This window comes from Colletotrichum scovillei (assembly GCF_011075155.1).
Source record: "Colletotrichum scovillei strain TJNH1 chromosome Unknown Contig00011, whole genome shotgun sequence".
Classification (NCBI taxonomy): Eukaryota; Fungi; Ascomycota; class Sordariomycetes; order Glomerellales; family Glomerellaceae; genus Colletotrichum; species Colletotrichum scovillei.
In genome coordinates, this window is record NW_023336269.1 from 2,678,648 (window position 1) to 2,703,152 (window position 24,505).

The window sequence follows — 24,505 nt, forward strand, 5'->3', positions numbered from 1 at the left end:
AAAATATGGTAAAATGGCTTGAATAACTTTGAAGAGCACCACCCTCAGATGTTTACGTCCAAGATATGTTATATATATACCCCGGATTGCCGTCTGTTATGATGTGCGAGGACTCAATGCCTCTCAGACTTGCTCCCTCCTCCCCTCGCCCGCTTGAAAACAAAAGTTTCAATGAAGCATCCCCTTGCGCTTACTGCTCATCCGCAACTTGCAGGCCCTCTCTCAGACCCTCAACCTTGAGCTCCTCGCCGGTGGCGCGGCGGTAGATATCCTTGACATCGTCGGTCGTGCTCTCGAAGTGACTGCTGGCGTCGTAGCTCTTGGAGACGAAGACGTTGTCGCCGGTGCCGTCGTCCGTGGGCTCGTAGATGGGAATTGGGGCGCCCTTCAAACCAATTAGTACCCTGCTCTTTGCACTGCGTGGACTCGAGATTTTCTCTTACCATGAACTGCTCCTCGATCTTGCCGAGGCGCTCCAGACCGGGCTGAAGCTCGACGTGGTGGTTGGCGTTGGACTCGGCAATGGTCGAAACAATGGCAATCCAGTAACCCTTGGGGCAAACGTTGTGTGCCGATGACACGCAGGCGATGTAGATATCTAGCTCCAATCAGTCGTGCATTCAAGTTTCACTTTTCGGCTACACTGCACTTACCGTTCTTGCGGCCAATCTGGGATTGGGGAATGATGAGCTGGGAAGAGTCGGCATCGTTGGTGCCGGCCAAGGGGTGCTTCAGAATGCAGATGGCGCGCAGAACCTGTCCGACAACCTTGACCTTTCCGGGGAAGTAGCTGGGGTCACCAAGGATCATCTTGGCCTTGGTCTCGAACTTCATCTCCTCAACGCCAGTCATAGTGGCCTTGATACCGACAGCCTTGCCGCCCTCGTACTGAACCTCGTCGACGTTGGTGTTAAGCATGTAGGTACCACCGTAGATGGCCGACAGACGGGCGAAGCCCTGGGGAAGCTCGCCGAGACCGTAGAGAGGGTAGATGTAAGGGGACTTGCCATAGCGGGACACAGAGGTTCCGTACAGGCGGATGCGCTCGATGGCCTCGGGGGCGGCACCAGGCTTAGTGAGGTACTCGTCCGTGGTGAAGAGAGCCATGGCGTGGCCGATAAAGTCACGAGTACCGGTCTCGAGGCCGAACTTGTCGTAGACCTCCTTCATGGTGACATTGTTGATGTCGAGGCCTAGCGCATGACTGTCAGTCCTGTCCCACGATTCCGCCATCCCTCGATGCTCCGAAATGTCGAAACTCACCCTTGTGTGTGCCGGGGTCCTTGCGGTCAAAAGTGCCGATCCACTCGATGAAGCTCTTCATGCGGCGCTTCTCAAAGATGCCCATCAGGGGCGAACGCAGAGCCTCGCCGGCATCGGAGGGAACCTTGGCAACAGTGGCCTTGGAGCTCTGGCCCTGCTGGACGTAGCTGCCTGCAACCTGCTTGAACTCGAGGTATCTTGTGACGTCGGTCGAGACGAGAATGTTGGTGAGCTCGCCAGCGGACATGAGGAACTTGGGGACAAGGTCGATGTTCCAGTCATTCAGACGTCCATACTTCGTCCAGGGCTCCTCGCCCTTTGCGTAGTTGCCGTACTTCTTGTAGAGCTGCAAGTTTGTCGGGTTAGAACCCCATTCGGGCGGGAGGGTAGGGAGAGTCGTGGGTGTCATACCGTCTCGAGGTTAACCGAAGCTGCCTCACTGGTAAAGTTTAGCTAGGTTTGTCATGGGCGGAAGGCCAGATCGCGGCCTTGGAGGAGCAAGACTTACCCGCCATAGTGGTCGTTGCGGTCAATGTGGAGGACCTTCTTGCCCTTCACACTGAGGACACTGCGCGGGGAGAAGAATGATTAGCAGAGCGAACACTTGAGTGAGCGATAGAGACAGTAGCTTGCTTACCCAGAAAGGACACACTCAGTCAGGCCTAGAGAGAGAGAGGACGGCGAGGTCGACCGGTCAGCCAGGAAGCTCTGTCGAGCAGTCGGGGACCCCACAGGCCGACGAGCGACGATGCGGGGCAAATAAAGGAGGATGGCGTAACGTCACTTACCAGTGCCCAGCACGATGACATCGTATTCCTTTGCAATCTCATCCATGGTTGCGGCTGAGGGGTATGTGCGTGTGTGACGATTGTTGGTATATTAAAGTCGGTCGGTGGTTTCGCAGCGGAAGGAGAAGGGAAGAGAAAAGTATGAGGTGTTGGATGTCTGGAGAAGTAGTTGCGGTGTTGCGAAGAAGAGACATGGGGGAGCAACATGCAGCAAAGGAGGATCAAGTGGGGGGGCAAGAGCCACCTACTTTGCCGTAGATTGCTAGAACAGTTGGGTTTTGGAGGGACATGGAGGGGTTCAGCAGTGCATGCGGCAGCACATCAAGCGTCCAGTGTCACTGGGGGCCAGCCCGAAGGTCAGTGGCCAGTGACCAGTGCCAATGCTCGCTGGGGGGGCCCGTCCTGGCTCCAGTTGTACCTCCAAATGGCCCATGCAAGGTCCGCTCTCCGCCCGCTCTTCTTACTGCAAACTATGCTGGCCACTTGCTCACCGCTAGCAGACTGGACATGGACCGACCGAGGCCGCAAAGTTGTAAGTACCTTAGCTCAAAAGGTACCTCGACTTTTGTCTGCTCTGCGTGTACCTGGCGCCCTCGGCGGTGTGAGTGGGCTTGTCCCTGCTACAAGGACCCAGCTCCCGCCCTTCCCCGTCCCAGTTCTGTAACATTATGCGAATACAAGTCTCATCTATTATTCAGTTTCTCTCTGTTATGCAAGACCTTTCTGTAGATCTTATTCAACCCTTTCTTAAGTTGACCATGGCAAACGTTGCTGTTATATCACGCACGCTCCAAGTCTTCTTCGACATTTGCACGTTGCCAGTGGTGTCAAAAGTGAGAGTAATGTCTGGGGAATGACTTCCAAAATACGCCTGGCACAAAATATTCGTATCGTACAAGATTCTATACATGTCTGGATACAATGATACATGACTCTCCCGTCTGCGACCCTCGCGCTGAACGGGGAGATAACAAACAGAGCCGCTCAGATCTTCGGCTTGGGCATCGCCGGCGCAGGTTTGCTCTCAACCGGTTTGCTGGGCTTGACCTTCTTCGCCGGGTGCGGTGGCTTCACCTTGACCTCGGCCTCTTCCTCAGCCTCTGGCGTAACAGGTGCGGCTTCCTTCTTCTCTGCCTGAGGCTCGACGGGCGCCTCGACGGCTTGAGCCTCGATAACTGGTGACTCGACAGCTGCGGCCTCGACCTCCTCGGCGAGGTACTTGTTGCCCTCTTCCATGTTCTCGTATCCTGCCAGCGGCGTGTATGCCTCTCCTTCACCAGAGAGATTGATTTCGGGGTCGTTCTCGGCCAGTCTGCGCGCATCCTCCCAGAGGTAAAAACGTTCGGTCAAGACATGCTTGATCGCCTTCATTGTCGTGACAACCTAAATAAGCGCCGGTCAGCAGCCATCTCCCACAAGTCATGTGACAGACAAAATACGAACCGTCTCGTCCCTGCTGTTGGCCTCGAATCCTCCGAAACCGACTTTGCGTCTCTCACGCTCGAGACTCGTCGTCGCAATGCGGTTTCTCTCCTTCAGGCAGACGTACCACAGCGAGTGGAGGTCTTCCCAGTTCTTCTTTCTCAGCTCCTCCACTGTCCATGCACGGCCATGAGACTGGTCCTCTTTGGGCGTGTTCAAGAGCTTGTTCTTGCCGTAGAAGAAGTCCCAGAGCCCGTGGTTCGGGTCCGTAGGAACCTCACGTTTGTAGTTTGACGGCTTGGGTAGCGTCTCCCATGATACGGACAGCGGCTCACGGGGACCGGATCTCTTCATGGTACTGACACCTCGCAGGCGATTGTTGTCGCGGGTCTTGCGCACCGAGTGCGCAGCCGAAGTCGAGAAGCATGCCGCTGCGGTTCGGGGTTGGGTGGCCGTCGCCGGTGTCGTGGGCAGCCATTGCAGAGTCTCCTGGAGGCGCAATACGCGACCTATCGACGGCCGCATCGCATTGGGGTTCGCCATCTCTGGCAATTGGTGTCAACGTGGGTGCTGGTAAGGATCACGAATCCCTTTCTGAGAGCTCGTACTATTTCGCCAGTTTAGAAATTTGGTAAAGCCTCCAACCAATCACACGCCGGATCGCTGCGGCTGCGGGTGAACGAGCTACCGGGTGGGTCTGTGCGGCTGTCAAGCACAATCACAGACTTGTGGCTTGACAAGCTCATGTGTGGCTTGGGTACAACCTTCTGTCCTCCTTCCTTCTTCAATGTCCCACGATTTTGCTAAATCCCAGTTTCACCTGAACCTTCTATCTGATAGGGTTAATTCTTCATATTCTTTCTCCGATCATGGACTCTAATTGTGTCTCCTTTCACATCGATTCTCGACGTGTAAATAGGTGATAGAGGCCATCTACCCGTTGCATCCAGTCTTAACCACGTAACTCCCCCAGCTTGCTACGCGGCAGTTTTCGAATAACGAACCCGAAGTTTGGAATGTTCGCCCAGAACCAGATCCCAGAGTATGAAGAAGCGGTCAGGTGAATCATGACGTAAACCCAGGGAATCAGCGATGAGCCGATATGACTTTTCACTGAATCTCTAAGTTTATTGCCTGCGACTACCAAGCCCTCTGCTCAGTCATTCTTAAGAGATCGACATGGACACCCTGCTCAAACTCGATCCGAGACTTTCAGTGGTGAACATTTGACTTGTATCTCCATTAGTGCCCGCCAATCGCCCCACAGCAGTCATCTCCGTCAGAAGCTCGCCTTCTGGATCAACAAGGCCATTGAATATGTATTTATTGACTACATATTGTGAAAAGTTGCCCTCTAGGGACCAAAGCGCCAGGTGATCCCCAGACACTCATCAAGCTGGCCCATATCTCGCTCATTGCCAAGCAAAGGAAGCCATTTGAGCAGTGTTCAGGCCGTATAGACACTTACGCCACCAGGTGCTCTTGGTATATTCCACCAACAATTTTTGTCTTGTGCTATTTTTTCGGATGACTACTAGATAGATAAAAGCCAATATAGGCCCTTTCAATACCATTCCTGGCACCAGCAACAGCAGGCGTCTTCGTAGGTCGGTTGGTCAGGACAAACTGATGACCGGAGTGGTGGTATTCTTACAGGTCAACACTCAATCATGGCCGTGTTGCAGCCTACTTTCGACAGCATACAAGTATGAGTTCGCATACGACCCCAGCATGTGTGCCATAGTAACCGCCGTGAGATGTAATCGCACCGTTGTTGAGCTCTTTCTTACCACCATTCTGGTCATTCAGACGTGCCTTGGTTGTATATCGCGTTGCTACCTAACGACGGTGATGCTAAGAGCTGAATTTAAACACCAGTCGTTGATATAAGCAGGCATACGAACCTATCGCCTTTACAAGTCAGGAGGTGTAGAGGAAAGAACCTGCATACATCGTCTCCCTATTCTTCAAAAGGTCGCGCTGCAGCTTGCCCATTGCCCAAATGGCAGATGACGCGCGCACTTACTGTGCGGAGGCATTATATGTTCCTCGCACTCTTCTTCTCATCACGAATCATCTCCAGCTCCCGAAATCCCCGATTATATTCGGGCGTCTCAAAGACGGTCTTCGAGCCCGCCAGCTCATTAGCTTAGGAGAGCCCTCCCTCCCACCTCCTGAGGCTCTCAAGCTCGCATCCTCGTCACGCCCAAAGGTCTAAAAGCCCATCTCCCCAAGTTGGAAGCGTAGGAAACACCATATCCAACAAAAAATCCAACTACATATCTATCGGAAGCTCCAAACAAACGATCCTATGTTCATTAGGCTTCTCATTCTCGCCGTCGCAACGGGGCTTACCATGGTCATTGACCTTTTCCCGGTAATTGCTTACACGCCCTCTTTCAGAGAGACAAAGTATGTCTCTCAGAGTTTCCCGGTGGAAATCAACCTACTCTTTTGAAAAAGCGACGCTCGCTGACGCTGGAGCCGCTCGCCTGCCTTGAGCTCAGCAGATCCGGCGGCTGTCACCCCCACTCCGTTCGTTAAGCCTCGTGATACCATATGCAAAGAAAGATACGGCAATTTGTACACAAGATATCAGGGCAAGACATGAACCTAGAAGACGGCGTTCCACACGGGCGCCGAGGGATCAGGGCGGCGATTGAAGGTGGAGAATACTAGCTTGGCAAGAGTTCACACAGCGCCGCCAAGAATTCTTCGTTACCATCATCTCATGTGTTTGAATCCAAATTGAAGGTCCGAAATCTTCCGCTCAGGAAAGTTATTTCCACATCCCCCGAAAGCAATAAAAGTGTCAAAAAATGACTTCTTGGTCAGGAAGCCTTGACGTCCTCTCACGTCCCCACTATTTCCATCGCCCAAAGTCTTGCCGACCAATGACGATCAAGCTTTTTCCAACATCAATCCTTCCCCAGCTCATCCACGCAACAGAAAAAAACAAGCTGCTTTCCATCAGCTACCGCCGCGTCCGACGTCCAGTCCTTCACTCGAATCTCAAGAGCTTTCATCAGGGAAAAGTCCATCCTCGTGTCTACTTTGCATACCGGTACCTCTTTTGGCGAAATATCCTTCAAAAGCTGGGTTGGAAGCGCCGTGCCTCTCTACGCAGGACCCCCTTAAACCACAACCGCGCCAACAATCCGCATCCTCACTACATCTCACATACCCTCCACGGCCTCGCCATAGACCAGATGTTCAAGTAAGCTCATCCACACCACGGCCCCCCGGCCCCCAGCCCCCAGCCCCATCACCTCACCTCCACTCACCTCTCCTCCCCCCGTTCCCGCTCCCTCTCCCACGGCCCCCAAACTCGGGAACCTAAACCCTCGTCCATACTCACAAAACCCCCCACGCGGCACCTACAGGGCGTACAAGAACCTCACCCCAAAGACCCGCCTGGGCTTCGGCGTCGCGGTCCTGGCCTGGGGCGGCGCAGGCCTCTACTTCTCCGACCGGGCCGAGGAGAAGTACCAACCCACACCCGAGGAAAAGGCCGTCGTCGACAAGTACGTCCCAAAGGTCACCGTCGTCGATAGGTCCGAATGAAGCGAGTGCAGTCAGTGAGTGAGTGTGTGAGCAGGGCGTTCATCACTGGGGGGGAGGGGGGGGGGGGAGAAGATGATTGGGTCTTGTTATTGAGGAACGGAAAACATGGTGTCACCATTGTCAAGTGATTTAGAGACAGTCTTCACCGGATATAAGATATAGGCATGGCCAAGGTAGTTAGTTGGTTGTTGAGTTTATACAGTCAAGTCGATTTTTGCAGATTCTAATGTCTAAGTTCATGCTACTAGTTCAAAAGAACAATGAAAAAAACTGTGCTGGCAGTGTTGCCTCTGCATCTCGTTTGTTTTTTCTTCGTTGTCGCGATAAAAAAGACGAGTACCACCCATTTTGAGACATCTAACATTAGACCAGACCAGCCTAGCCACGCAAACCGCCGAAACAAGTCATTATGAGCGAAAAGCCATGAATATCGTGACAACCTCATCGGGCCACCGCTGGTGCCACCCGAGAGCCTCCCAAGTTCTATCTGATCGCAGTCTAATGCAGTGCCAACTCCACCTCCCCGTCTATCGCATGAAACCACCCGCCACAAGATGCATATCAGAAGTAACCACCGTCAATCCGGCTTTGATGCAAGAGGGAATCGAGATGCTTTTCCGCAACAAAGCATATGAGTTGATGAGAACGGATCCGTGAGGAAACAAAACGAAAAAAGATGAAAATGAGTAAAAAGAAACAAAACGCCGACCAAATGCAGTAGGTTTTTTTTTGTGAATGTCAAAGCATGCCGCCGCCCGTTGTGCCGATGTTTGTTTGCACAGAAGGTATTCTGGGATCCTCCACCACCGCCGGAAGAGGTTTGAAAAGTCGCGCCATGTCGAGTGTCAGATTCGACACTCCAAAATCCTTGTCGATCTCTCCAACCGATCCCATGTCTTCACCCCTAGACGCCCCATCCGACATTACCCACGCCTTCACCGACTTCAATAGTTGCATCACCTGCATGAAACGCGCATCCGACTCCATCTGCAGCTCTGATGACCGGGTATGCTTCAAAAGGTACTTGGCAAGCCAGTAGAAATGGATGCCATCCCTAGAGAAACCATACCTACGGACGTTCTTCGCTGATCCAGGAGGGAATTGGTTGACCATGTCGGTATCCCAGTTGGTCTTGAACTTCTGGAGGGCCATGCGGAACGATTCGTGCACATGTACCGGAATGCCCTGCAAAGCAGGATCGACAGGTGTTGCCCTGCCGCTGTTGATGCCATTATCTGATCCACCATTCACCATCCAGTCACTCATTGGTGGAGTCGCGTAACCCTTCATTACGGCACTACCGTCCAGTTGAGCTCGTCGAATCAAGGACAGAATGGCGTGGATCAAGATGAACTTTCCGTACAGATTCGTTCTGCCTGGCTGAATCTGGTAGGATCCGTGAAGCAAAGCTTGGAGAGCATAGTCCATTTCCGGTTGCTTGCTGCGCCGTGTTCCGTTTGGATTCTTTTGCTGTGCCAACTCATCTCCGTGTAAGCCCAGAGCGTCCTCGCAATCCTTCTTCGTCCGTGCGTCCCACGCTGCATCATCAGATGGCAGCGGGATGTGCATCTCGAAGCTGTCGAGTTGAGACTGGGCGTTGAAATAGAGTTCCATGGCGGAGTTGCAGAGGAAGATGATGTGCATCAGGCGTATCCGCTTTTCCTGTTCAACCCACACACCCCAATCGAATGTGGAGACATCGAAGTTCTGAGGGGTAAAGTTGCTCTGGTGCAGTGGACTGAAGAGGGGCATGCTGGTGGAGACCTCCAACAGGCGAAGACGACGAGTCTGCTCCGCCATGGCTGGGAAAATCTCACGAGCGCTCTCACGATGCTGCGGTGTACTATTCCAGATCAGCAGAATTTGGAGCAGCATCACAGCTTGGAGTTGCTCAAGGTCACGATGACCGTTACTTGAGGCACCAGCGTCAGCGTTACCATTCTGCTGCTGGCCCAGCGAGTTGGCCAGGAACTGCACGTCGCGAACAAGTGCGGACTTGAGGAAGTTCATCATATCGCGCACGTGATCTGGGGAAAGACGGTCAGAGTAGCAGGCACCCATGCAGCACATGCCAGCCAACAAGCCAGTATAGGCTTCCATGATACGGAAGGTGGGTGTATGGAGAATGGGAAAATGGACATGGAAATGAGTGTACTTTTCCAAGAAGTCGCGTATGTTTTCGGCGGAGAAGTATAGGTTGAAGCCGGCGCTTTCATCGGTAATCGGGGAACCTGGAGGGTAAAAGAAGTTGAGGATCTGGTTGGAGAGATGGGTAAAAGGGTCTTGGATCGATGGCGGCACGTCCCAGGTCGAGAAAAATAGGGAATCGGGGTGGTTGGAGTGGCCAGGGGGACCTTCTGTACTTTCAACGCCGGTATTAGGCTCTGGTTTGGTTGCGATCTGCGTCTGTCCAAGATTAGGGGGGAATTGAGTATGATTTGCGTAGGTTTGTTGCGCACCAGCCTGGAACATTTGAGACCAATCAAGGCCCGATTGTTGGTTCGAGTTCGACCCGCCATACATGGACATTCCATTTTGACCCGGGGGCATATTGTAGTTTTGCATCTGTTGATTCATATTGGGCGTCATGGAGCTAGGGACATTGCCGTTGTATGCCTGCTCGAAGTTGCCACCTCGGCCAGAAGCATCCATGACAGATCCTGTCAAATCCCGTCTGTCTTGGTTACTGCCATTATCAAGCCTAGTCAGGCTGCTGGCGCGCGACAACTGACTCTGATCGTTCGCAAGGTTGCTCATTCCGTCCGACACAGGCATCATACCAAAAGGCTGAACCATGCCATCCGCAGGCATGTTACCCAGACCATTGAGGTGGTTCAGACCGCCATCCTGACCAAGAGCCGCCTTCTGCGCAGCAGCGTTCTTCTTGACATGAGCCTGAGGGTGAGACAAGTGACTAGCACCAGTCGGGTTACCTCGGCGAATGGAGCACTTCTGGAAGTGACGCTTGAGAATGTCACTTCGCGAGAAAGTGTCGCGACACAGCACACACATGTAGGGGCGGTCGCCCGTGTCTATTGATAATCCGCGTCAGTAAAAGGGAATGGGCTGCGTGAGTTAGTAGTGGGTTATGACTTACGGCGCAGAAGGTGACGCTTCAAGTGCTTCGCGTGCAAGTAGGTCTTGGTGCAGTGAGGGCAAGGGAACTTGCCATCGGCATCCTTGACCGGGATCACAGTGCTCTTGGTGTTGCCGGCGCCAGCGGGAGTAGCGGCAGGGCGGCCGGGAGCGCTGGGGAGAATGCCACGGCGACCCTGAGAGCCGACGACGTGTGTAGGCTGGTCAGCCTCGCCCATGCCACCGGGCATGACACCGCCGGGGCCGTAGGGAGAGTTCATACCGGGCTGGGGCATGACACCACCAGCAGGCATGGGACGCAGGACGGGAGGAACGCGTCCAGACGCGGGAGCAGGCGCGATGGGCTGCGGGTGAGAAGAAGCCATCGTGGTCTGGGGCAGCATGGACTGAGTGCCGTACGCCTGGGGGGGAGGAGGGTACTGGCCCATCTGCTGGTAGGGACCGCGAGGCTGCTGCTGCTGTTGCTGCTGCTGCTGAGGCTGGTACGGCGGCATGTTGTTCTGGGAGCCCGGAGTGTTGGGCGTCGCAGGAGTGCGAGGTGTGTGAGGGTTGCTGCCGTACATTTGGTTCATGGCGGCGGAGGTCTGCGGCTGCAAAGGCGGCAGAGTCTGGTGAGGCAGCGGGGAGTTGGTGTGCTGAAGTTGATGAGGCGTGATGGCGGGGGGCGACGGGTAGGAGGCCGAGGTCGTGTTTATACCATTGGTAGGGTACTGGGAAGCGTCCATGCTATCCACGGCAGGTCTGTTGGCCTTTTGTCGAGACAAAGGCGCACAGAGCAGCTTGCTTGTTGCGAGATCGAGACGCGTTCTCACGTCTGTCAGTACGGGACTCGTCGAGGGTCTCTTGTAAAAATTTTGTGGGACAAGGACAGTCAAGTCGCCGACCCAGTTGAGATGATGCTGCAAGGGCGAAAAAAGAAGTAAACTCGAGTGTAGTGATGCACAGTCGAGAAGTTCTTTAGGATAAGCTTTCCGCCAGACGAATGAAGGAAGTCGCGAACCCAAAGAAGACAACACGCGCTGAGAGGTGTTGTTTGTAAGGTGGACTTTCTGTGGTGGGATGAGGCTCCAGTTGATCCCGTTTGGAGGTGGTTTTGGGGAGGGTCGGGAGTGGAGCAGATGGGCCCCGATCCTTTTTATTTTTTTTTCTCTCGCGTTGCTCTTCGGCAAGAAAAAAAAAAGCTGTCAGGTACCTGGTGCCGCCGAGAGGGGTGTGAAAGAAGGGGTGTGTGAGTGGGAAGAAAAAAAAGTGGTCTTGCCGGGGTGGGTGCCGAGGGTGTGAGAGGCAGGAACCGTTGAGCAATGGTCGCTCCGTCCAAAGAGGTGGAGGGGGGAAAAAAGGGAAGAAGTGGGTTTGGACGTCGCCCCTTCTGGGAGGAGTGGATCCGGCTTGGTCTTTATGAAGGGCCTTTTTCGGAGAAAGTGTGGGAGGTTGGCCGTTGGTCGGAATCCTGGTTGACGGATAATGGATCGGTAGGTGACGAAGGGAAAGGTGGGCAGGAAGCAGACCAGGGTGGGATGGTGGTGTACCGGTGGATTCTTCTTCCTTTTTGTGCAAGGAAGGCACGAAGGGTAGGATACTCCGATACTGTACGGTATTGATGCAGGTGACTGCGAATGGCAAGTAGCTTGTGTTTCTGCTCGCGTTGTCGAGTAGGTAAGGTTAAGTAAGAGTTTAACGAGTACCTCGACTTCTTGGGTAGGTAGTAGAGAAGAGAACAGAGGACTTGGCCGAAGCGGAACAAGAAAGCTGGAGGTCACCGCGGTATGAAAATTTTGGGGGGTGTGTGTGGATGCGAAAATGAAAATCAGTGAGGTGGGTGACTGGGAAGGTGTGGGAGGTGGGCGTGGGAGGGTGACCCGTTTGGCTTCTTTCCTTTTTTGCACTCAATCCACTTTGGGGCTAAGGTAATAAATATCAGAGGATTTGCCGGATTCTTGCTTGTGTGGCCCGTTTCGAGGACTGATTCTCGGTGATGGAATTTTGGTCGAGTCAGAGTCAGCCGTGCCGTCAAAGAATAGGTAAGCGGCAGATTGATGACGAAGACGAACAAGAGGGCAGGGCTCAATGGGCAGAGAAGAAGTGAGAGGTGGCAGGCAAAGGTAGGAAATTCCGAAAGAGAAGGAAATTTTTCTAGGCACACCTACACGCAGAAGGAAGAATAAATTACGCAGACAGCCCAGGACCGCGCAAAAGAAGGAGAGAGATGGGAAGAGACCGCGCGACGAGACGACAACAGCTGCGCAACAAGCCAGGAAGGTACAAGCACCCTTGTTCCGTCCTGATTTCCAAGGGCAGTTGAGAAAATTTTGAGGAAGCGCCTGCCAATGCCTGCGTCTGCCTGGGCACGCCTGCCTCGGAGACCCGACGTTCGATGTACACAGGGCGAGCACTGTATGGTCAGATCTACGGTGTATGCCTGCAGTAAACGCAGAGACGAGGCCCTTGAGGAATACCTGAGGTACGCGATTCAAGAGACGGTGGTGTGTGCTGGGAAACAGACAACACGGGAGGGAATGGGAGGAAAGGTTAGGTAATGCGAACTTGGCTGCTTGGTTCGGTCGACGTCCAGTGTGCAGGCGAGTGTCAAAAATCGAACTAGCTACACCTAGTAATCCATTCACGTCTGTTCGCCTGAGGAAGACGGTACGGAACAAGATACCTGGCCGAGGGAACCTGTCAGTATTTGTACAGGGTTCACGCCTACCGTTACTCTGGTCTGCAACAGGGCGGTGACGCGAACCCTTTTTTCCATGTTCCTCTCCCGACTTGAGGTGCACCCGGTATCGCAGCTACCTCAGGTAGGTAGCTGGCTACTTTGGAATAAGGTACCTCATCAACCACCGTCTTTCCGCTGCTCATGTCTGGAACGGGTAGGTATCTACGCAGGAGGTGAGCCTGCGTGCGGTATCACCTTAGTTTGGCGCTTCACAACCTAACGAGAGAGAGATGACTGGGAGAGAGGAAGTAGAGATTGACGGGAGAGAGAAACAGGCATAGCATTGTCAAGGCCTGCATTAGATCGACTGGGCTATGCGCTGCTGTATTATTATGCTCGACGCTGCCATGTTCCCCTTGACTCTAAGCGGTCGGATGCACATCATATTTTTTTCGGTGCGCTCTATTCTAGTTACCTCACCTCACCGTATCTACATCGCGACTGAGTAGTGCTACCTAGGTTAGCGAGTAATGATCGAATGGTTTAGTTGGTATCGAGTCACTTGTCTCACCGTCTGCTTTTACCGTAATATCAGTCTAATTCCCCGAGCAATGCTACATGCCTCGCGGTAGGTTCGTTATTAAACGCTGATCCAATCCTCCAGGGAAACCCTCCCCTCGATGGTATCTCATGACTGCAGCCTTCATAGCCCAAAAGGAAATACACGAAGAACAAAAAAGTCGCGAAAACAAGGACGGGACATTTAAACCTTCTCATCATTACCATCCAGATGACAGCCTTTTGCACGATTTCAGGGAGGTGAAGACGGTAGGAAACAGGCTGGTACCTTGGTGGTTGGTACACTGATGCAGAGTTCCGTACGTTTCTTCAAGACGGTTCTCCTGCGGCGGTATCATGCCATGCCAACCATGCCGTGCTAAGCCAAGGTAGTAGCGTCTGCCTGTCCGCCTTCCTTGCTTGAGATGCCCTGCCCTGGCGCTTGCCATGTCTTTCTATTGCCAGTTTGCCGTGGGCATGGGCGGAAAGAACTCCGCATCCGCACACCTTCCTGAAAATGAAACCGCATTTGAGCAAAAGGCCTGGCACGCTGCTGGCTCACTGCACCTGCACCACTGTGTTGTGTCGTGTCGCATTGGATTGGATTGTATCGTAAGAGCCTGAGGCGATTCCAGCGAAGGGAAGGCACAGTACGGATATTCTTCGTAGTTTCGTACTCGTCGTCCGTACTTCGTACTCGATGCTAATCTGTGCCTGCCGAGCATTTGTGGCTCCTTCCTTGTCGACGGGGAACATGAAGTTGCTCAACTCTTGTCCCGATTTTATTTCCCTTCTTCTAATTCTTCCAATACTTCCATGACCCCCCTTTTTTTCCCCCCAATTCCTTTGGTCCCCGTCCTGGTTGTCGTTCCTCGTGCGTCTTTGCCCCGAACCAGCAAGAAAGCATCCACCACCCTTCCCACCCCCCGGGTTCGGTATGAGTACGTCTCGAGTTGGTAGGTACTCCATGTAGGTACGGAGTAGAACATTTGCCCTAGCCAGACAGCCGAGTGACCCTACCACCATTCCCGCCATGTATCCGACCCAACTGAGATGGCTAGAGATCCATCTCTACCTACACAGTAACTCCCCCCTCCCTCGGGGCCTAACAGTGAACAACGTCCACCATCGCACCTCATACCTTACCCTACCTTACTTCGTACCTTAGGGTCCACACGCCCCGAACTATCCCGCCTGGCACTGCCGCCGTGCCGCTGTGGTTCCCACGCTGACACGTTGCTGGCGGTGTCATTTAGTGGCTTCTTCCCCCCAAAAAGAGACATGCCCTGTGCAGACTGCAGCATGCACTCCCGCGAATGTGGTCCTAGTCTCCCACGACCATGTTCCTCTCGATTCCCGTCAGCTGGAGTAAGTGGCCTGTACGCAGTAAGGTAGGCATGGCCCACGGGTACGATGGATGGTGAGGTTCCTTCCCCTACAGGTGAAGTATCCGCCAGAAGGAGCAGCCGCCCGCCCGCCATCTCGACCCCTCCTCGTCCCTTCTCGTTACCTTACGCCGTCATCCCCCCCAAAAAGACCCCTCCCCTCCCCAACTCCCGTTTCTTCATGATGAGGATACCGTACGTGCGTGGGTGGATTCCGGGTTGGATTCCACCTGCAGGCCAGCACGCGCCAGCAGATGTGATGAACCCTTATTCTTGTCTTAATGCTGCCAATTGCACTTCAACATATCATACTATATCGTGTCGCTCTCTCACCACCACCACAGCCAACGCACAGCTACTCGAAACAGCGTTGTCATCCTCTCGGGGCCCTGCTGGCTCTCCGTATCTCGGCCTTCCTTGGATGCCGCCCGGCTGTTTTCTTGTTACAATGCACTTGACACACCCACGACACACGATACACGCGGTTGAATCGCTCCAATTCGTCTTCTGGCGGCCTTTCCTACACCCAAAAACCGCCGGGGAAACACTAATCATTACGTCAACCCCTGCTAATCCTATCATCAGCGCGAGCTTCGTCGCTCATTCGCATCGCTGACAACCTGGACTATCCATGTCGCACCGCCTAGGTGGCCACACAATCATCAGAATTATCTTCGACGACACCCACACGAGCTCTCATCACCGACATTGACCATCCAGACAGATTACAAACCATGCTACTACTCTGTACACAGTACAGTACACACGGAAAACCCGCCGCTTCCAACGGTTCATGGCCATGGGTGTCCTTCCAATTGGACAAGGTATACGTCTCTGACCATGCTCGCCCAAAATTCATGAGACGATTGCCAACCCTGCAAGCGTCACGACCGCCGCACGCGAATCGACGTGGTATCGTTACTCTGCACTGCTGCAGTCCGGCCACGGCACGCTCAATGTATGGGTATCTGAAAAGGGCAGGGCAGGGTAGGGCACCTTGCTGCCCACTGCCTTGCTCGCCGCCTCGAGATCCGAGGTACCCGCCAGCTGCATCTTACGAGGATCTGCCCCTGCTCTGTGGATGCACCAACCATGCAGATGCTCGCTGGGCGTGGGATACTGGGCGGCATTCAGACCTATCTTCTCATTCGGGAACTCTTCTTGGCGGCACCTGCTGTCTGTCTGCTGCAGAACAAAAACACGCGCCAGGGAGGTGGCTGCATACGCGGTACATTAAAACCGCGCACAACTTAACTTTGCTCTCATCCTCCTAGCCGTACGGATATACAGGCGATGGTCGGCTTGTTCTGACATCCCGAGTGTGCAGCAGCTGCAGCAGCAGCCTGCACGCGAGAGAAATAATAAACCCCTGGAGTGGTCAGGGAACATGTCCGGTGGCCGGAGTGCGGACGAGCTCCGAGCAGCCTACTCGACATATGGGTCGACTCAATCTTGACAGTCCAATGCGGCCGGCATCACGCCGATTGCACAAGTACGAATAAATCACGACGATGTACAAATAGCGGAAAGCGGAGTCCTCGGGGCCGAGTACCGACGAAGACACTATGAACCTCCACGCCAAGCGTTATCAACGAACCTCCTGGCCTCCAAGAGCATGCAGGGTCACGCTGCTACGAACACGAATCGTCTGGCGCCGTCGAGAAATAGATGGGCGATGGCTTCCAATGGGCTAGAAAGGAGCTTACACTGCTCTGGATGATTCGCTACGGCAGTTCACAGCAAGAGTAACCGCCGCACCCTCCCAGTCATCACGCTTCCTTCACTTTGGCAGTATGACGTATGTCAAAATTCTTTGGCATGTTCTGTTGAGGGCAATGTTCGGACACCAGGACCGAAGCGTCCCAATCACACTCTATATTCGTACTGTGCAACACGCAGGGCAGCAAGCAACAGGATCAACCGCGGTGAGCTGCCCAGCTGTCAAGTATTGCCAGCTGTCCCTGCCATTCCGTCTGTTTTGTGCACTTACTGATCGCAACGAGCATGAATCAATTTGGTATAGCCACTCGGGCTTCGCGAGTTTACCGTCACCCATCGTCCAAACCTACTGTTTCGAGCCATCATGCCATCCAGCCTTGGAATTACACGATGGTCCAGCAGCGGCAGTGGCAATCATCTTGGAAGCAAGGCAACCCCTCGTTCGTAGACCTGAGCACCCGAGTCCAGAAATTCTATAGAACATCCAGAAACCCAGTGGTTCGACGGCTTTGAACTAGGGAGGCTGGGCGAACCTTGCTACCACGCTACTTGTCCTGGGTTTTCCGGTCCCAGGGGGAAGGGGGCAGCGTACGTCTATGAAAGATTAGGACGGCCGCCGGGAAAGCTCTTGATGATCAGAAGACACAATGTCAAGGTCTGCTGTCCATTCCCCTTGGCGCGCTCATGGCGAGTAGCCAAGGTATACACTACGGTTCCATGTGTTTCTTGGCATAACGATACGGAAAGCTCAGGATCAATATCGCGCACAATCACCCGTTCTACAGTATCGCAGAACAAATCCCCCACCGGTCCAGCGGACGAGCGATTGCCGTCAGCACATGGCTATGTACCCGTACCTCTTTTTGCCGCCTTTCGAGACATACTGTGTGCGAGGAACGCAAGGCTACTGTTACCTCATGACGGATGTTGGGGGATGTTGTGCGGGATCCACGAGTCAAGCGAAACGGCTCCAAAACACACATTTCCGTGCAAGAAAATCGGACTTTGGCCGAGTCACCGCTTCGCTGTCAGCAATAGTCGCCTATGTCCGATCGACCGTCTATTATGGCGCCCGCCTGTCAAACGCCGGCTAGTTTTCGTGGCATCCGCGCCGAGGTTGAGAAGAATGAGTCGAAATGCACAGGCGCCGCTACTAAAAAGATTGTCTAAAACATGTCTACTGTTGTCGGTTCAATCATCAGTAGTTGCAGCATGGACGTTTCTTTTGGATGCCCCAAAGAAGAGCCAGAAGAGCCTCACGCCCCATCTCTACCCGCGCCCGCCATCCAATGGGCATCTTTCGCATCATTTTCACAACGGGACGGGGCCATCTCAGATGATGGAGAACGGGGCACAGAGATCGATCTCACTGGACCCATCTCAGCCATGACCACAGACTCATTTTGTTGCGGGCTGCAGATATCAGAAAGCGACAGCTCGATTGACGTCGTGGCATGGCATGCGAAGAGCCCAAAAAGAATGTTCAACTTTGGCAACCCAGTCCAGCATTCCGCGACCTGACTCGACACGACACATGTCGCATACAGCGGAAATGCTTTTTCCCCTGAGAGTATCGACGTTGGTTTCTGTTTGGGCGCGGTACTTTTTGCTGGCTCGAGAGCAAGCTCGTTAACTTGTACATACTGTGCAATTCAACCGTAGCACACCCACTACGCAAGCTTCCCCAGCCACTCCGACTACATCAATCTACAGGGATACACGAAGTCCAGAAAAATTGCAGGACCCGAGAACAATCCTGATTCCTCAGACTGCTTTCCCCTTCCGACTCTCTTCTGCCTTGGAATACGAGGGTGTGTTGATCAGACACCACATCACGCGGTCGTCAATTCGAAGTTCGAATAACAACGGACACGACGCTGGCTGGGGGCCGTAGTCGGAGACGTTGCTCTTTACCGTGTATCGTCAGCACCATTTACAGTGCACGGTTGGAGGGATCTGCTAGCAATAGTCGCCTGGGAGAGTTGGAGGCTTTGCTGAGCTGGTGGCCAACTTGGGTAGCGAGGTTGCAGCGCAAGAAGCAGCGACATAGGTATCAGCCAGTATGCAGACTATACCCGGCTCTTCGGCATAGCTCATTCTTATTCGGCTCCCTGGCAGCAACCCCTCCTCACACCCCAGGCTAGGTGGCGTCGCTGGCCGCATTTCTCTGAACGCGAGAGACGCCGTGGTACGCATTGGACAGCTCGAGAATCGTGGGACGATGACGCTCGAGCACGGTGAAGTGAGGGTCCACGGCCCCATTCAACCCTTCTTACCGGTATTCCAAGTCCCCATTATTCTCTTCTAGAAGCACAGGATCCGGAAGCTTTGGCCATATCTCGAGATTCCATCGTCAAGATGTACGACTTCGACAACTTGACATCAGACGGTGGCGTTGCAATTTTCCTCAATCCTGATGTGTTCCAAACTCTGTTGCAAGTCAATCCTAAGTGACGAATCACTCACGCCACGCTTGCATCATAAGCCCTGGGAGGGTGCAGAGATTTTTTTGTGTCCGAACTTCCCCCGATCGAGAGATATGCTTGCCATGGGGTACTTCAGGACGTCGTGCTTTGGCCTGGTTCCGGCATCAAGGTTCAAAGGAGGGGAAAGCAAAGAACTCGCAAGAGGCTTGGCTTGTAGGCCGGGAGCGGAGAGATATCCGACAGTTACAAACGCCGTGAAGCGGCTTCCGTCCGACGCTCCTACCGTGTCTACCGGTACTATTATGGAGTCACTGTTCCGCATGCAAGCTGTGAGCATTCTGCTATCATCCATGTGCGAATCTCGCGTCCGCGATCGACCACCACCTCATAGCTAGCTCCGAACAGCACCACTTCTCTCCCGCTGGCATATGGCGACCAAAGCTTATTGCCAGACTACAATCGGCCGAAAGAGATGACAAATGTAACTGGTTACGGTCTAGCTCGATCAGATTGGGAACTCATGTCCGCTAATCTTGTGTGACGAAGCTACGATGCGACGAGTCCCACGCTGTATTCGCGGCCCCCAACAAGGCTGCAACGATTACTCTCTCAACGTGCGGGAAGGAAGAGACTGACAGCATCGATCAGTTCGTGGAAAAGTCGAGCGAAGACGGGCTCTCTCCGGACTGCAACAAATATCCCAGCTGCGACGGCTTGGGTCATGTTACAAGTACATTGGGATGCGCAAATTGCGTACCATTAGGCGATAGGTGTTGCTACGTGCACAGCGAACGAGAACCGAAACCAGAGCATCTCCTTGCGGCAGATCCCTGAAAGACGACTCGGGGTTTGCTTCGTGAGGTAAACCGATGCTGAGTTGTGGCTGGCGATCTCGACAGGGGTTCGCGTCAGTGCCTCGGTCTGATGGAGGTCCCGTCCTTCGGATCAACTCATCATCGTTTATTCAGCTACCAGCGGTTTGTCGCGCCAGAGAGAGAGAAAAGCCCTGCTGGTCAAGTCCATCCAGCAATGGCAAGTGTAGGCGCCTCAAGTTCAAGACTGCTGGAATCGATATCGCTTTCAAAGGGAGTTGCGGTCTTCCTCCAGCTTGAGCGGTAATTAGTGCACGCTCGCGGCTGGCAGCGTGTTTTTGGTTGTACGTTCAAAGAACCTATTCATGAATTCTCCGCCTCCTGCTATCCATTACTTCGGTTTGTGGATGATATACTCCGTACAACGGTCGTCCAGCCTTCTTTGCGGGGCATGTGGTTCTAGCAACCTAGTCCCTTTGGTGTTCCTGGAGGAGGCTGTCTTGGAGTTGGAGATTCATCAGCAGCGGGATCTCAAGCATCTTCATCAAGGAGTCGGGACCCTCCATTCGAAGAACAAGCGCGTTGTCGGTGGATCTTTTGGCTGGTCTCCCGCGTGGCTTCAACAGAGTTGAGGCTGTTTTGCGGTTCCCCTGAAGACTCCACCGCCAACCACCACCTTGCGTCGAGATGGCAGCCGCAGGCCTAAGCTGAGAACCCTGCTGCTGTGCGGCACAAGCTCGATGAGACTGATGTTCTCGCGCGGAGGTGTTATCTGATTGCATCTGCCCCAACGCCCTGGCCGGACTTCAGAACGGCGGAAATCGCCGTCACATACCGTACCCTTATTGACCGCCATTCGCAGAGAGGCTGGCAGATTTCGAGACTACCTAAACAATCAAATGCGCGCTGAGCAGGTCTTGCAAAATGACGAGCAGGGGTGGCTTTTTTCCCCTTACCTGACGCGAGTCATGAAGGATAGCTACGTCAACAGATCGCGACGATTCCGACCTTTTGTTCTGAACTACACTAGTAGCCCGTTACGTTTCCCTCCTATCAACCCACTAATGGAGAGAATTCTAGCCATCCGTGAGTTGGCCTGTTACCGTCACCAAACTACCATACACTATCAAGCTCTGACTCGCTCGTATCCGAAGGACAGCTCGGAAGCCGTGAGCCCATGTCCATCCAGTTCCGCTCAGCGGAAGTACGTACTCACAAAAGTGCCGGCCGGGAATCCCAACTTTTTCGCTAGTCAGGTTTTGACACGAGCAGGTGTGTTTCCTGCTCCAAATACCCCTCACGAGGCCTTTGCGAGTTGGCGGTACGGCGACACCCTGGGATCGCTCCATCGAATCAGGGTCTTTGCCTGCAAGATTTGGCACAGTGCTTCTACGGAGTAGTGCGGCTGGATAGGACACCAGGCGCTTGAGTCGACAAGTCGAAATATCCCCGAGATTACAAGGGTAAGGAAACCAGTCATCTTGCAGCGACAGCTGGACCAAGACGCTACGAACACAGCTGGCATGGAAGCATTTGTTCCCGTCGACCGCGCCCTAACGCAGCAGTGACAGCGCTGGTCAAAAAGCAAACCTATCGTCTTTTTCCGAGAAAGACGCCGTGGCCGCTGCCGCCGCCGCTACTTATTCAGCAGAGACAGACCTTCGGCTACATACAAGTAGGCTCACGATCACTCAGTTGCTTTGGGTGACATGGCGAACCATGACGAGGTCGCGTCAAATCTCCACCTCGAACAGCAGACCCACGATAGTCCACGTGGGAGCGGTATGCGAACCCATGCCCGACCGTCGATGAGAGGATGAGGAAATTCCTTCTCGAAAATTCGTTACGTACGGTTACACAATAGTTATGCAAGCATCTGAAGGGACACACGTCGCTAGGTGGCCACACCACTCACTTGGCGCGGTTACTTCTAAGCTGAGGCCTGAAGCTGGGTAGGGCTGCCCTGTGCCACACCACTCCAAGACGCCCCTATCCGTACATTGTACGGTACAAGCGAATCGGTTCGGGTTTGTGCCAGCAAGCAGAATGCAGTTATGCCCTGCACCGGGACAGACTTGTAAAAGCAGGGCTTCTGCCGGCTCCAAGTGGGGGGGCAGTCGGGGGGCCTGTTTTTCGAGTAACTGGCGCGAGAAGCGTCGGGAATGCAGCTCGTCTGATCTGTCGTTCGGGTCATTGTCTCCAGCTCCAGCCTTGCTTGTTTCATTTGTGGCTGCGATGGCTAAGAGATTGAGGGCAAATTCGCAAGCCCTATCTGTATTCCGTGTTGCAACTTTGGGGCACCGTGCAGAGTTGAACCAGCCTGCCGGCGAGGTGAGCCATGCGTCTCCCTATTTCGGCAGGCAAGGGGATCGTAACAATATCGACGATGGTTGTTCCTGCAATATCAAATTGTCATTTTGAATGGCAGGCAGCATCTCCGGTCCGTGGTTTGAAGGACGCCTCACGTCCGGGATGTGCAACTCGGAAGCCCTTCACGATTCAGTCTCGCCTAGGTATGACGACAGTCTTTGAGTTAAAGGACCGACTGATTCAACATGCTTCGATATGACATCTCGGCCGGATGCCGATCATGGAGCTTTCGCCAAGTTCATCTCGCCAGTGTCGGCCAATCTCACGGCTTTGAAGGGACGACTCCTGACCAGCCTCAACCCCGGGTCCCACGGCCGTGTATCACAATCTTTTACAACGACGCGGTTCTCTTCCGGGTGGGTCCCCCGCGGGTTGCGGAGGGCTTGCGGACTTTTTTCTAGCTGTGAGAGATTGGAGGCAGCGTTGCAGTACAGATATCTATCTCAAGATGCAATTGCGTCATTTGCCAACAGCTCACGACTCAAGTAAATTCGATAGAGGGTCTTACAACTTGTCAAGTCAGATTGACGTCATAAGCAGTAATCGTGATTTTCAGTCTGGACTTTTATGCAACCATCACGATTACTATGAACGACTGAGAACTACAGAGGCGATGCCAACGGTCGAGCGCACCCGTTCCGCGTTCCGCCTCTCGTTGTCGTTGACAATTGCGGTTCCGCTTGCGGCAACCATCAATGCGCAACTCCAAGAACAGCCATCCTTGACAGACCCGGAGGCGGACTTTGAAGCAGAAAATAGACTACGTCCATGAATTGGGAGATGAGCTCCGGTCGCAATGCCCGTATGCGAGATTAGCCGCCATAACTTGATATAGGTTTTAGTCGCTCTCAAACTTTCACAGTGTCTACCAACTCTAGCATTCTTCAAACTATCGTCAAGAAACCCGGCCAACCTGCCTCGCGTTGTGCAAAGAACGAGAGTTACATGAGATTGTTTAGGGGAACCCCAGTTTTCTTTGGAGTACTCCGTATAGATACACGTTGTGAGCAATACGCAGTATTGCCATGGCATGACTGTTTCGGGTACTCCCCGGCCGACATACGCAGTACGCGCAATGGCCTGGCAACTAACCACATAGAATGGCTTCTGTTGATCGGATTGGGGGAGGGAATGCAGCAGAGACAAGACTATGAATTGTTCTAGCCGAAACAGAACCCCTATTCTGTCGCATCAAGGAGCGCAAGACGAGGACGCGCACCGCCCTAGTAAGGGTTAAGGGAGCAAGGACAGCATGTCCGGCGGCTCTCCTCGAAACAGATTTTCTAATTCGGGATTCAAGGTGAGGGCAGACCGCTTTCGAACTACAACGTATCATACCGTACACACGTCGGTGATGGCCCTGATGGGTAATACTGTAAGGATGTCTCCTGATGCGTTTTGTTGCACTCAGTGTTGCTGCTATCCGCTATTTCCGCTGCATGAGCGTTGCTAGCGCTTGCCACGACCAGTTTCGCCCCTTACGACGAAGCACAGTAGTATTCGTAATTTTTTTTGACAACCGTGACAACGTGGATATGTCAAGCCAGACGCTAGAGCTTCGATCGAGCGTTTCCAATGTTCTAGAGGCGAGGCTATGTTGCGCTATATGCTTTCGAGACCCGCACATGCCGCGTACCGGGCACGAGCCGGAGGAGACAATCACAAAAAAGATGAAGAAAAAAACAGCACCTGGCACCTGCATTGTGGACATCCCGGGGGAGGAGACTGAAAGTGAGGAGGTCCATACGAATATCGGATGACGAGATAGCCTCTCGCGTCGACCACAGTTGCCGATTCCCCGACCTCATTCGAGATCCCCCAGTTCAACGTGCGAGCCTGTTGTTCCTTTAGAGGGCCGCAGGCGGTTGTTGCCCCTTTGCTCTCTGACCGGGCTCCCGGGGTTCATGAGAATCGGTGGCACGGGTGGGTAAGTGAGAAGCGGTCGCCACTTGACAAGGTTATGTGGAAGATATGTGGAAGACTAGAGGGGCTCTCCGGCTTTCATTGCAAATGGACGCACTTTTTTCTGCTAGGCGCCTAGGCTGCTGGGATACTGAGATTCTGGAATGCCGTGTGCGAGGTATTAAGTGCTTCTCTGGCACTCTGGCACTCTGGCACTCTGGCACTCTATCTGGTGTACGGAGTAGAGACTCATATACTGGATTGTGAGTCTCTCTCTCTCTCTCTGTGCGATTACCGAGTGAACTAACTGTGTGTGCCTGTGTCTGATGTTTTTCCCTGCCTCTTGTTGAGGCTTGTTTCTGCATGACGGACCGCGTTTTTGTGGGTTTTCGCGCGGCCCCTTGGGTGATGTCTCGGGGGTGTTCTGCCGCGTGAAGGGGGGGGCAAGGCCAAGCACATAGGCAAGGGAATGAACCGGAGCAGACAAAGACACAGAGAGAGCACGGTCACGGGGTCACGAGCAACGAAGGGAGGGTGTGCG

At 53.6% G+C, this 24,505-nt stretch overlaps 4 protein-coding genes across 4 annotated transcripts; 1 reads left to right on the plus strand and 3 right to left on the minus strand.

Moving 5' to 3' along the window:
* Positions 1 to 14: 14 nt before the first annotated feature.
* Positions 15 to 2,239, minus strand: HER10_EVM0006205 (GDP dissociation inhibitor). The gene is made up of 8 exons (XM_035475797.1): positions 2,052 to 2,239; positions 1,901 to 1,925; positions 1,772 to 1,831; positions 1,675 to 1,702; positions 1,264 to 1,609; positions 654 to 1,193; positions 444 to 598; positions 15 to 385 (listed from the first exon to the last, which is right to left on the minus strand). The coding sequence occupies exons 1-8, from the start codon at positions 2,095 to 2,097 to the stop codon at positions 191 to 193; spliced, it is 1,395 nt and encodes a 464-aa protein (XP_035326896.1). The 5' UTR covers positions 2,098 to 2,239; the 3' UTR covers positions 15 to 190.
* Positions 2,240 to 2,919: 680 nt separating this feature from the next.
* HER10_EVM0006634 (uncharacterized protein) lies at positions 2,920 to 4,067 on the minus strand. Its single transcript, XM_035476215.1, has 2 exons — positions 3,495 to 4,067; positions 2,920 to 3,434 (listed from the first exon to the last, which is right to left on the minus strand). Exons 1-2 carry the CDS (start codon positions 4,014 to 4,016, stop codon positions 3,036 to 3,038), a joined length of 921 nt encoding a protein of 306 aa, XP_035326926.1. The 5' UTR covers positions 4,017 to 4,067; the 3' UTR covers positions 2,920 to 3,035.
* A 2,265-nt stretch (positions 4,068 to 6,332) lies between these two features.
* On the plus strand, positions 6,333 to 7,078 carry HER10_EVM0006923 (uncharacterized protein). The gene is made up of 2 exons (XM_035476494.1): positions 6,333 to 6,690; positions 6,857 to 7,078. Exons 1-2 carry the CDS (start codon positions 6,368 to 6,370, stop codon positions 7,035 to 7,037), a joined length of 504 nt encoding a protein of 167 aa, XP_035326946.1. The 5' UTR covers positions 6,333 to 6,367; the 3' UTR covers positions 7,038 to 7,078.
* Positions 7,079 to 7,203: 125 nt separating this feature from the next.
* On the minus strand, positions 7,204 to 12,323 carry HER10_EVM0008656 (uncharacterized protein). Its single transcript, XM_035478170.1, has 2 exons — positions 10,135 to 12,323; positions 7,204 to 10,069 (listed from the first exon to the last, which is right to left on the minus strand). Exons 1-2 carry the CDS (start codon positions 10,856 to 10,858, stop codon positions 7,776 to 7,778), a joined length of 3,018 nt encoding a protein of 1,005 aa, XP_035327075.1. The 5' UTR covers positions 10,859 to 12,323; the 3' UTR covers positions 7,204 to 7,775.
* Between the last annotated feature and the right edge of the window lie 12,182 nt (positions 12,324 to 24,505).

What these genes read in the sequence shown, in the direction of transcription:
- HER10_EVM0006205 (XM_035475797.1), bottom strand. Translation starts at nt 2,097, where the DNA reads ATGGATGAGATTGCAAAGGAATACGATGTCATCGTGCTGGGCACTG. An exon ending in CGCAACGACCACTATGGCGG is followed by an intron (nt 1,703 to 1,771) that starts GTAAGTCTTGCT and finishes AAACTTTACCAG; the next exon opens with TGAGGCAGCTTCGGTTAACC. An exon ending in CTTCGGTTAACCTCGAGACG is followed by an intron (nt 1,610 to 1,674) that starts GTATGACACCCA and finishes ACAAACTTGCAG; the next exon opens with CTCTACAAGAAGTACGGCAA.
- HER10_EVM0006634 (XM_035476215.1), bottom strand. Translation starts at nt 4,016, where the DNA reads ATGGCGAACCCCAATGCGATGCGGCCGTCGATAGGTCGCGTATTGCGC. An exon ending in CCAACAGCAGGGACGAGACG is followed by an intron (nt 3,435 to 3,494) that starts GTTCGTATTTTG and finishes GCGCTTATTTAG; the next exon opens with GTTGTCACGACAATGAAGGC.
- HER10_EVM0006923 (XM_035476494.1), top strand. Translation starts at nt 6,368, where the DNA reads ATGACGATCAAGCTTTTTCCAACATCAATCCTTCCCCAGCTCATCCAC. An exon ending in GCCATAGACCAGATGTTCAA is followed by an intron (nt 6,691 to 6,856) that starts GTAAGCTCATCC and finishes CGGCACCTACAG; the next exon opens with GGCGTACAAGAACCTCACCC.
- HER10_EVM0008656 (XM_035478170.1), bottom strand. Translation starts at nt 10,858, where the DNA reads ATGGACGCTTCCCAGTACCCTACCAATGGTATAAACACGACCTCGGCC. An exon ending in GAAGCGTCACCTTCTGCGCC is followed by an intron (nt 10,070 to 10,134) that starts GTAAGTCATAAC and finishes GATTATCAATAG; the next exon opens with ACACGGGCGACCGCCCCTAC.